This window comes from Trachurus trachurus, assembly GCF_905171665.1.
Source record: "Trachurus trachurus genome assembly, chromosome: 12".
Taxonomy (NCBI): domain Eukaryota; kingdom Metazoa; phylum Chordata; class Actinopteri; order Carangiformes; family Carangidae; genus Trachurus; species Trachurus trachurus.
In genome coordinates, this window is record NC_139908.1 from 5,242,584 (window position 1) to 5,255,319 (window position 12,736).

A 12,736-nucleotide genomic window follows, 5' to 3' on the forward strand; every position below is an offset into this window, starting at 1 on the left:
CAATCAATCAATCAATCAATCAATCAATCAATCAATCAATCAATCAATCAATCAATCAATCAACCAGTTTAAACTAGTGCTTTCAAAGTTAACACCATAAAAATGAATTAACACCATTCTTCTTCTTTGTTGATCAGTGATTAACAGTGATTCCACAGTCAGAGAACATTGATGACCCACATATGGTCAAAGAGGAGGGGCCTATGTGGAGCTGGTTTGTGGCAGCATTCACTCTCCCAACTGTCAGTCAAAGAGGCCCCGCCCTCCTCAGTCCTCCACACCTTTACTTGTTGATAAAATGTATACAGGTGAGTTGTATTAACAGGAAATGATCAATAGAGATCAAAGTGGTTTCTGTACCTGATGTCATTTTAACATGGAGACTGACGCACTCTTGTGGTGAGGAGAGGAAATGCAACTTCATGTTGAGTAAAAAACACAAACTCATGGGAACTTTTTTTCCAGCACTTTGTTTTACATTTTCAGACAGAAAATATAGAAAATTTATGAATTAGAAAATAACCACTATTTAACAATTTCCCAGAATTCCCTTCAACTCTCCCCTCACAGCAAATATAGAAAAATAATTTAAAAATCTGTACAAGTCAATTTTGCAGTAAATAAATTACAGTCACACAGATCAATAAAACTAAACATAATTTACCCACAATCCCACACTCAGGTAGAAAAATGACACAGCAGTAGCAGATTCCCAGCAGCTGTGAAAGTCACCACGGAAACACATTCATTTAAAAACATTCACCCGACACTGAGCTAACAACACGACATCCTGCAGGGTTATGGTGTCATCTATGTGGGCGGGGCTTCGCAGCAGGAACAGGAAGCCCCGCCCACATAGTCACAGTCATGATTTTCCTCCCTTTTTTTTTTTTTTAAGTATATTTTTTGGCATTTTTGCCTTTATTTGACAGCACACAGTGAGATAGACAGGAAAGGGGGAGACAGAGAGAGGGGGAATGACATGCAGGAAAGGTCTGCCCGACGCGGGACTCGAACCAGGGATGCCTGCGCTGAGGACCGCAGCCTCCACAAGGGGCGGCCGCACCACGCACCGCCCCATGATTTTCCTCCCTTTGAATGGTTGAGTTGATTCCTTCATTTCAGCTCCACACGGAAAGCGCTGATTTCCATTGGCCGCAGCCGAGTGATGTGCGGCTGCTGTTGCCGGGCGGACTCTGGCTCGTCGTCCTGGTGCAGCAGCGTGAGGCCGGACTGACGGACGGAAGCGAAGTGAAGAGGAGAGAACAGGTGGTCGAGATTCACCTGGACACAGGAAACAGGAAGAGACGTCACAATCAACAGGAAGTTTGTGTGTCTTTGTGTCTTTGTGTGTGTGTGTGTATGTGTGTGTGTGTGTGTGTGTGTGTGTGTGTGTGTGTGTGTGTGTGTGTACCTCCTCCTGTGCGCTCCAGGTGCACAGAGGCAGCGGCTCGGGGGCGGAGCTACAGTCAAAGCCCTTCCTGTGGAGCAGCAGAGCCACTTCCTGCGACGGACTTCCTGCTTCCTGTTTCCCCACAAACACAAATAAAGATTTATTCATTTGAATGTTCAGATTTTAGGTTCACAAAACGTCCCAGAATGCAGTTCATGTCCTCACCTGTGCGTCTTCCAGCGTCCTCAGGTTCAGCAGGTGAACGTCGCATGGCAACGATGAGCTCAGTGGCTGGAAGGGGAGGAGCTTCGGCAGCTGCGTGTCGCTAGGGGCAACCATAGTGAATGGCGGGTGGTTGAGGGAGAGCGAGGCCAGGTGAGCGAGCAGTGACAGATGGTCGACCGTGGCCCCGCCCACTTCCTGTTAGAGAAAACAGAAAGAAAAAACAAAATGAAGCAGAGAAGGTTCCTCAGAGTTCTTCGTCCTGGTTTTAGACGCCGCCCACCCATCACACGTTGGCCCCGCCCCCTCTACATCAGGCCCCGCCCCATCTACACAAGGCCCCGCCCCCTCACCTGAGCCCCGCCCCTCCTGTCCTCCAGCAGCAGGTGGTAGAGACTGGCTGTGAGCTTGTTGTCGGTGACGCCCTGACCGAGGCCGCGGTAATCGTCCTGCTGCAGCCGCCGGTCCAGAACCACCTGCAGCTCACCTGTAGGTCAGAGGTCAGAGGTCAGAGGTCTCTGCTCCTGTAACTTCCTGTGTCTGTTCACTAACTCATAAACTGTGTCCCAATTCAGGGGCTGCAGCCTTCGGAGGAACCAGCCTACGCGGTCTCCGGAGGCTCCTCCGACGGCCGCATCAACGGTCGGTAAATGGGACGGTATAGCCTTCGGAGCATTTCCTGATCCGAACGTAAACAACGGCCTAACGTAAACAACAGCCGAACGTTAAACATCAAGTAGAATCAATACAAGGGCAGTTATCATTAACTCATTGAGTGCCGCGCTCCAGAATTTAATTAATTTTAATTTAATCCAGAGGAAACAACATAGTGCTGACCTGACTTGATTTTACAATCACTATCTCCTTGTCCATGGTGTAAACGGGGTGAAATGATGTCTGAAAACCTCCGAGCTGCTGACTTCAGGCCGGTCGCTGCCCATTACAACGTTTTCAAGGTGTAAAGCAGGAAATATGCTCCGCTGTAAACATGGTGTATTTTATTTTGAAAATTAACCGGATGTTTTATTTTGTATTTTGCCCACGATTTCCTGTCATACACGACCTGCTCTGTGCTGCTTGATGCGCCGTGCTCCGGCGTCCGGCGTCCGGCAAAAATAGAAGCTCTGCGTATCTTTTGCGAGGGCTGCCGGATGCCGGTGCCGTTCCGGACCCACGACGCAGCGGACCCGGAGTCAGTGGACGCTGCCATGGTGATTATAATTAATACGTAACGGCTCCGCCGCCGTACCGGAGCGGATCTGCAGCCATTCCGCATCCAGTGGAATTTAGGCGTAACACTGCAGGTGTGAATACACCCTAATATGGCCTAGCACAATTATATAGGTAGCCTACAGTGGCTGATTGCCAGATGTCACTTTCATCATCTTACTGATGTCTTAGCCTACTAATAAAAACATCTTTTGTTTTCTTGTTCTGACATAAATTGAGGGTTCGTTGTGGTGGTATGAGTCTTGATGCTCAGAAAACAGGCAAACAGGAACGGAGAAACGTAGACGGACTTCTGTGTTTACACTCACTCGCAGGCCTCACCACCATGGCAACCACAAACTCACAACTACCACAGCCGGGGAAACAGCTGATAAGCCTATAGTCTACACATACAAGCAACAAAATAACAAACTATTAATATATTAACTACCTATATATATATGTATATGCACTAAATGTAACACATATCCCACCCTCTGATACGTTACGTTAGTTTCATTTATGTCAGATAACTTACCTACATCAAATTCAACAAGTTCATAACAGTTATATAATATAAAACAACTTATTACTTGAGGAAAGTTCCATGTCTCTTCGTTTTGGCGTTTCTTTCATGGGAACATCCGTACGCGGCACAGAAGTTTGGCATTTTGCCAGATTCACAGCTGTCAAACCCGGTCTGACCGATCTGACTGTTGAATGCTTGTCAGGAGGAACTACTCCTCAAGATGGCGGCCGTGATGACATTCCTGACAAGCCCGAATGCGGCATCTACGTGTATATATCTATGTCACTAACTGACCTGAGCTCATACAGACACAGTGGCAATAAACCAACAAACACTTGAGGGTTTTTGAATCGACACTGTTCATTGAAATTTGAAATTGGTCTTAAGCTCTGAGACAGAAAGTGATTGATCCTGATTGGTCACCTGTTCTGAGAGCACCAACACCCTGACTCTGAGCCGACAGCAGCGACAAACGCGACATCACGTCCTGAAGGAACGCCGCTGACGTCATTGGGTAAAAGTTGGCCTGCAGCGGGAGCTTCTCCAGGGTTCGCCGCTGCTGCATCTGTAACCAATAATCAATAATCAATACATTATCAATACACACCAACACACACACACAGAACAAAGGAATCTGATTGGCTCTGAATAAACTGCAGAAACCTGAAAACCGTTGAGGTCGGTGTAGAAACGGTTTCCGTTGGCGACGTCGCTGACAAGCTGCATGACGAGCTCACGGTTGACCTCTGACCTGATGTCCACCATGTTGGAAATCTCCAGGGACTTCCCAGCATGCCCTGGGGCAGAGAGAGGCAGGAGGTTTACTTAATGTCATTATTTTAATCTTAATCGCTGTGGGGTCAGTGGTTAATAAAGGGTTTAAATAAAGTCCCATTACCATCCAGGTGGTAGACGCGGAGCGTGTGCGTGACGTGTTTGAAACAGGAAGTGATGTCAGAGAAGATGGGACCTGTGGAGACCCGAACCAGGGGCGGATTTGAGGTCGAGTAGACCTGCAGGGGCGAGAGACATTCACAATGAATCAGGGGAAAGAGAGAGAGAGAGAGACTCGTCGTCCTGCTCAGACTGATCTCGTTCAGATGGACTTCGTCTGGTTCTGGTTCTGGTCTCACCTGGGCCTCCCCTGGCAGGAACAGGTAGGCTCCACTCCTTCCCCTGGTCCCGTACCAGAGAAACTGGACCTGAACCTGACGGACCAGACCGGACCGCAGACGGATCTTCTGAATTTCAAAATAAAACAAACATTGTTAAGACCTGAGTTGTTACTCTTCTATATTTTCAAGAACAGACTTTTAATTTGAAAGTCTGACCTGCAGCAGGCCTGTCTCAGGGGAACTCCATATTTGGAAATGTTTGTTGCTAAGCGTCAAGGGGGCGTCGACATCAGATCCTTGTGGATGCGACACCTGGAAGTGTTCTGAGTGGACGGTTGGTGGGTCCCCACGACGATGGAAGGTGTACGTCGCCCGGTGGGCGGAGCCAGACGGGGCTTTGGTCACATGATAGACGAGGAGTGACAGAGGAGGAAGTGAAGCCACGAAGGAGAGCTAGAGAGAAGGTGACATGAAGGACTCAGGTGTGACTAACAGTACGTTCGATTTGTACTCGGAAGTCGGAATTTCTGAGTTCAGTGTCGGAAGTTTCAACTAGAACGCCCCCCGAGGTCGGATTTCCTACTTGGAAAGTCGGAAGATCCTCACAACCCCAGAGTTGACTTTCAAAGGTGGCTGCCCCATGTGTAAACACTCAGGTGATAATCCTCTCTCACCTGGAACGACTCCGCTGAAGCGTGGCTTGGCTCCGCCCACACCGCAGAGATCTGCGCCACCATTGGTCGACCGGTTTCTGCATGAACAACTTGAGCGTCTGGAGAGTCAATGATGACGGTGATGACGGATGTTTGGAGCTGCTCAGTCGGGTTGAAGACGATCAACAACCTGTCACACACATCAATAATCAGATCAGTGATCAGTGATTCATCAAGAACTCTGGTGAGAATTTAACGTTTTCTCTTCCCACTCTAAGCCCCGCCCCTTACCTGGGCTCCTCACTGAGCGTGAGTGGCGTCTTCTTAGGCAGCGCATCGTGAGCTGAGATGACATCATCCTGAAGAAAATGACCAATGACAAAGTGTTACTGTGAAGTCACTCAGTTATCTCTACAAACAAACAACCCTAGGGTCAGAGGTCAGAGGTCACCATTAGCAGGAAGGGTTTTGATTGGTCATGGTGGTACAGGCTCTTGTCCAATAGGAGCAGCCATTGGGCAGAACTCTGCAACACCTTTCGCAGGTTCAGGATGGATCGAAACAACCTGAAAAAAAATTCTCTGTTTAATTTTCTTTGAGACTGACAAACTATTGATGACTCTGTCAGCAAACTAGTATGAATGGCAGTGTCTGAATTCACAGACTGGTGCGAAACACCCTTCTTGGAAATAAACGTCTCCAAGACAGAAGAGATGGGCATGGAGCCTGCTGACAGGAAGTAGCCACCTGTTGCCGTAGTCGACCACCACAGGGTCTTTGGCGGTGCCAGTGATAGCATCATGATGCTGGAACAGCGCCAGGCTCCGCCTCCCCTCCGTCAGGAACTGGAAGTGTTCTCGCGCAGGGAACCCTGGGTACAGACCATTACCATGGAAACGACGCATTTCAGCCAGCGTCAGGCTGAAGAGGATTTCTGTCGCTCTGTCGAGTTTAAAGACGACAACACATTTAAAACCAACTTAAAAATTAAAATGAAGATAATAAACCGGAGGAAACATGAGCAGTGAGTGGAGCTACCTGAGCGTCGCCTCCAGCGTCCGGTCCAGACGTTTGTAGAAAGGTCTGGAAGTGAAGTAACCGCTCCAGTAGTGGTCGTCTTGGTCGGCATAAGTGAAGAAGTCACCACGAAGAGTGGGAAGAGTGGTCGCCATAGCACCGAATCGGCGGTGCAGAGCCTGGAAGTAATCAGACAGAGTCCCGAAACGAGCCTGAAACAGGAAGCAGACAAGGAAGCAGGATGGGTGTCAGAGTTCGTAGGGTCAACACGTGTGTTTATGATGGTGTTTAGCCCCGCCCCCTCCCCAGTGCTCACCTTGACGTGGAGCTCCGGGTGCTGGTCGAAGTAGTCGAAGAGTTTCTGGTAGTTTGAGAACTGAGCGTCCCACTCACCGGACTCCCCGAACCGGAAGTCGTCACCAAGGGGAATGAGGAGAACCGGAGAACGGAAGAGACGGGACTTCTGACGGTACTGGTCCAACAGGAGGAGAGCGCTGAGGCGACACAGAGCAGTATCACACACCTGAGTGGAGCTCTGACACAATAAAAGTCTCCACTCTAATTGACCAACTGTTAATTAATCATGTAATTATTGTTATGGCTGGCCCAGCCTCCTGCCTACCGCTCCTGGACATTCTGCTCTGTGATTGGCTGCGGCTGTATCCCCCATGAACAGGTGCCCCGACCCCCCGGCAGGAGGTGGAAGTCAAACTGACAACAGACCTTTGGGTTTGGACCGCACGAGTGTGATATGTCATAGCTGCGGAAAGGCATCATGTGACATGCGATGTCACTGTGGGGGGAGGAGTCTGACACAGGAAGTGGGCGGGGTTAGAGAAAGAACAGAACTCGTCACTGTTTTTGACAGAAAGATGTGGAAATAAACTTATTATAACTTAACAAAATGATTATTTTTGTTGGTGCCACAGCGATGTGATCTCTATCAACATGGGAATCAAACCCACTTCTTTAAAGAGGAACTATGCAAGTCCGGTCGCTTTTCTGCTGTTTTGCTAACCCTCCGCCTGGCCATGTGCATTTGTTCACAACGAAGCCGGCGAAAATCAATCAATCCATGGAGCGGTGGATGACGTCATGTAACATATACGATGTTACAATGTGCATGTTTGTGTAGTCTTAACCATCATAAACAAAAGATTGCGGGTTATGGAGCTAATCAGACAGACACATGATCATCTTTCTCTGAACACTGACATTAACTCATTGAGTGCCAAAAAACGTAATTTTACGTTTACATTACGAAAATAGACACTCTAACACACCTTCTATGATGAACAGAACTGAAATAGATGAAAAACTCATGAAAACTCACCATCTGGACATTTTATCATAATTTGGCTTTTGATGGTTGCCGCATTGTATTGGGTCAAATCAGTGGCGCATGCAACCCTCTATGACAAACATTGCTGAATAAAACAGCGCATATCTTTAAATCTACTGCCACGGCTTGGTACCACGAGTTAGCAAACACGTTCTTCAATCCTGACGTCATTTGTTAGATGTTAACCATTAGAGATTCCTGAGATATCAAGGTTTCACCTTTCAAACGAGCCATAGTATGTGTCCATAGAATACCCTATGGCGCTACAAAAATCGTCAACAATAGTCTAAATTGCTGGCACCAGGATTAAAGCTTTGGAAAAACAGCGCAGCACTCAATGAGTTAAAGAGCTGTCAACTTGTGTTGGTTTGTGTGGTTGGGTTTCACAGAGACTTCATATAAATGTATGGGAGGTAGGGGTCAGCAGTAGATCAAATGCAGAAATAACAGAGGAGTCCCTGATTAATGAATTGGTCTCAAGAGGCCTCAGAGGTTGCAATGGCAACTTGAGGGCGTCGTCCCGACAACAGACGCATCCAAAGCTGGAACAGACAGAAACGCAGAGAAAGAGGGTGATTTTCTACCTCGGCGCTGGTCTCACATTTGGGTTTATTCTGACAAAACGGTGGCTCAGCAGGAGCCCATCGTATTAATTAGAGATTCCTGAGATATATCTGCAGTTGATCAACTCTTGACCTTCACACATTTAGTATATGAAGTCTCTGTGAAACACAACCAGACACTCACAGGTGATGACAATTAGGATGTTTACATTTTGAATCTGAGCTTTCAAGCTACATTTCAACCGAATCTCACTCTCTCATACGACACTTATTGTCGATTAAATGCATTTTAATATTGCACCACCACTCCTGTGAACCGAGGGACTGCGGATGGAAATTAGCTTTAGAGCTAAATCTGGCATATTTACATTTTGTATGTTCATGAATATGCAGAGTCCCATTACAAATAAACAAATAAATGAAAATGAAATATTGTTGATATGTTGTACTGGAGAGTCCCGCCAGCAAAAAGGCAAGATGTAGAGAGCAGGTGGCGGACAAGTTATCACACCTTTATGTTAATAAAATGTGAAGAGACCTGCTCAAGGTAGTGACCTTTCAATTAGTCATAGGTCACATATCAAACACAACACTATAGAATCACTCACTTATTATAGGTGCAGTGTTGTGACGGTTTCAGTGTGAGGGCGCGTTTAGGTTTATTGTCGGGGTGCCAAACCAGGTCTCTCTCCTGGTACGTAAGATTTTTATTTTATTTTGTTTTTGACCTAACACACTTTATACCACACACATACACCAAAACCCCACAAAAGCAATACACACACAGTGTACAGCTCAATTAATCAACCAAAAACCAGCACTTGATCAACATAAACAACAAAAATATTCTTTGCAATGCAGCAATTCAATAATCAAGTCCAACGCAAAATCAGTTCAATAATCAATGTTCAGTCTTTTATTTTGAAAGGGGGAAAAAAAGGAAGAAGAAAAAAACTCTTCAAAGAAAAAAACCCTTTCCGGAAACAACACAAAACCACCGGCCGAGTATAAGGAAGAAAAAAAACCCTGTTAACGCAGGAGGGAAAAAAACGACTCGGTACCTGGGAGGACAGTCAGTCTAGTCGGGTCTGTCTGTCTGTCTGTCTGTCGGGGTGAAACCTCCGCGCCGGGAGGAGGGTTCCAGGCGACGGGCTGCCGGTGTTGACGGTGGAGGAAGGAATCCGCTCAGGCCGCGGTGGTGAGGATTAACGCTCACGTTAACGGGAGGAGATCCGGGCATCCGGAAGACGGGATGTCGGTGTTGACGGCGGAGAAGGGCTCCATGCAGGTAATGCGACGAGGATTAACGGCTCACTTTTTTTCTACCGAGCATAGGAGCTCCAACGCAACCGACCCACTCTCTGTCATCCAACCCGCACAGTGGCAGAGGCGGAGATTTAAAAGACTGGCGCCATTAGTGTCGGGACGAATCGGCGCCGCACAACGCACAGAGGGCGGACATGAGGGCGTGGACAGCCGGGCTGTCACAGTGTGATACAGTGACAACACAGCACAGAAGTTCACAGCTCCTTAATGTCATGTCTGATTAGCTTCGGGTTAAACTCACACCAAAATATCCCTCAACTTTGTGGGTTTGATTCCCATGTTGACAGAGATCACACCCCCGTGGTTCTCTCCCTAATTATTATTATCAGGCAACATCTTTCATCTTCACTTGTTAATTGTTCTTACCCCAGCTCTGTCTCCATAGAAACTCAAGCGTCTGTTGCTGAGCAAAGTGTTTCTTGACGGCGTAGTGAACTCGTTGGATGACCATGTTGCTAAGCCCCGCCCCCTTCAGCAGGTAGGCCATAGAGGGGGAGAGGCCAAAAGGATCTATGGCCCAGCCGCTGCTTGGCTTCACACCTGAGAGAGAGAACAGAAAGGTGTAAAACTACGGAAGCCCGTTGAGGCGAAGGAGGCGGAGCTACACAACACAAACCCAGGTGTCTCTGGATCCACTGGTGTCCCTCGATCAGCTGATCCAACAGGGCGAAGTAGTGAGAGTTCGCTTCGTCCGCCATCACCCAGCCGCCCGTCACCAGCTCCAGCTGCCCCGCCCCCAGCAGGCTGCAGACAGGAAGTAAACACACTGATAAACAACAACAATATGTGTGTGTTGATAAATATATAAACATACAGATGGATGATGGAGGAAAAGAGGAAACAAGTGTGATAGTAAGAAGTGGTCAAAAATGAAGAAGTCGAAAATAAAGTGGTCAAAAACAGAGATGTAGAAAATGAAGAGGTAGAAAATGAAGAGGTCAAAAACCGAAGTGATAGAAAATGAAGAGACGTCACCGTTTGACCATCTCCCTCTTCTGCTCATCAATGTCGTTCCACCATTTGGAAAAAAAACTGATTTCTGCCCAGATCATCTTCCTCCTGATGAAGAGCAGTCACCACGGCAACGGTTAGTTCTGCTGCTGCAGCTCAGGTAAACAGGGTCAAAACATGTTTTAATGACGGTTGATCACCTGCTGTCCTCGCTCAGTTTGACCACCATGTTGTTGAGGATGGGTCTCGTACTGTCCCGATAGTAATCGTCAAAAGTTCTCAACCAACCTGCAACACACACACACACACACACACACACACATACACACACACATCTGTATCACTCCACTGGTTGTTGTTGCTGCTGTTATTGTTGTTGTTGTTGTTGTTGTTGTTGTCTGACCGGGGTCGTTGTGTGAATGTGGGACCAGGAAAACTTCCAGCGGCTGCTCATCCCACTCGTTTCATGGTAATGGACCTCAAAGCCCTGTTTCCAGGCACCGCCATCGGGGTTGTCAAAGGCCAGGAGGTCATAAACGTCCAGCAGCTGATACGGGGTCGTCATGGAAACACGGACAACAGTCAATCAGCTGATAACCCTCAGGTCACCTAGCTCCCACCAACTTTAAAGGGACAACGAGGAGTTTCGGGAAGCGGATGTGTTTTCACACTACATTTCCCATGAGCCTCCGCGCACACGGTGAAATTCTTGAACCGGTGCAAGATGGACGAAAGCGAAAACATTTGCCAAGAATGTTTTTATTGATCAAGAATGAAAGTCGGAGGTTGGAAGACGATCAGATACCGTCGTAGTTCCGACCATAAACGATGCCAATTAGCGATCCGGCGGCGTTGGTTATTCCCATGACCCGCCGGGCAGCGTCCGGGAAACCGAAACTAGAAAATGCTGGGTGAGTCGACCACTAAATAATAATATCAAGATAGATATATTTATCGAAAATGGACCCATTAACATGTGTGGGTAACGCAGATTCATCCACATGAGACTCTTTTATAACCAAAAGCAAACTCCTCGGGGTCTCTTCAAGGTAATCAATCAATAATTAATCAATCAATAACCTTCACTTCCTCAAGTTCCTGTTTGCTGAGTTGGTCAAGTTTCAACCTGCTGCTTTCATTTACTCTATTATTATTATTACTACTACTATTATTATTGTTATTGTCATTATTATTATTACTACTATTACGTCACTGGTTACAACATCAGGAACTCGACTCAGTTTAAAACTAACCTGAACACTGTCAGCTCCGTCTTCCATCTCTTTGGCCACCTGGCAACCACGGGAGGGGTCAACCTGGTTGTGGGCCGGGCCTGAGCTCACATTGGATCCTCCTCCACTGGGTTCCCATGATGCTTTGCGGTGGACCAGAGAGTCCAGCGTGAGGTACATGGCCAAAAGGAAAACTCCGCTCACCAGCAGCAACAGGACACGACTCCTCCTCATCACGACTATGATGGACAACAAATCAAATCTAGTATTAAAGAATATTTTTATTATTATTATAGTATATATAATTATTTTTATTTTTACTTCATTTATTTTGGTAACAAAAGAAGGTTTTATTCTGTCAAATCAACTGATCTCACTTATGAGCTCACTATGTGACTGCAGGGCCCAGTTGTTGAAAAGGTTTAATCTGGATCAAAATGATCTGGATTTTGAAATCCCTTATTTTGCCACCCAGAATCACCATGTATCCTTTTTTTTTTAAAACATTAAATGTACAAACATTTTCACCCATATCCCCTCGAACAGACAAAATAAATAAATAAATAAATAAAATAAAATAAAATAAAAATAAAAAAGCAAATGGACAGTGACATCAGACATCAGACTACCATGTATCCATTTTACTTTTATCCCAGTTGCTCAAAGCAAAACTGGATTGGATCAGTCTGATCCAGACACAAACTTTTCAAGATTACCAAATCTGGATAACGTGTGATAAATGGGACTGTGTATCACACTGAAGGCTCCTAGGTCTGTAAAAAAAAAAGAAGTTCACAGCTCCTTAATGTCATGTCTGATTAGCTTCAAATTGAAAAATTCAAATTTCATCCAGTATCTGGAGAAAAACATTCATGTGTGGAATCAAATGTATTAATACTACATGATAATGTTGTTTGCTCTGGGGTGCAATTGTGGAATGGTCTGGAGAAGGAGCTCAAAAATAGCACAAACATAAAACAATTTTTTTTTAAATATGAAAATAAGGAAAAGTAGGTTGGAATATTATTTTGACCATTATCCTTATTTGCAAAATGAACAACGTCTGCATCTGCCTCTCCAAAGCTCTGGTAAAATGGTATTTGTCATTCAATTAAGATTTGTTTGAAGACGTCTTTGATGAGTGGTGGTAGGATGCCATTTTTCATCTTAAGCGCATTTGCTTT

At 46.2% G+C, this 12,736-nt stretch overlaps 1 protein-coding gene across 1 annotated transcript; it reads right to left on the minus strand.

The window, feature by feature from the left end:
- Positions 1 to 1,116: 1,116 nt before the first annotated feature.
- On the minus strand, positions 1,117 to 11,786 carry LOC310995055 (alpha-mannosidase 2-like; the record flags this gene model as incomplete). The annotated part of the gene is made up of 20 exons (XM_083983984.1): positions 1,117 to 1,284; positions 1,415 to 1,525; positions 1,619 to 1,813; positions 1,969 to 2,102; positions 3,777 to 3,918; positions 4,017 to 4,150; positions 4,252 to 4,366; positions 4,487 to 4,594; positions 4,685 to 4,921; positions 5,143 to 5,311; positions 5,413 to 5,480; positions 5,573 to 5,687; positions 5,869 to 6,063; positions 6,160 to 6,350; positions 6,455 to 6,632; positions 6,761 to 6,947; positions 9,736 to 9,909; positions 9,986 to 10,113; positions 10,749 to 10,867; positions 11,574 to 11,786. 20 exons carry the CDS (start codon positions 11,784 to 11,786, stop codon positions 1,117 to 1,119), a joined length of 3,081 nt encoding a protein of 1,026 aa, XP_083840110.1.
- Between the last annotated feature and the right edge of the window lie 950 nt (positions 11,787 to 12,736).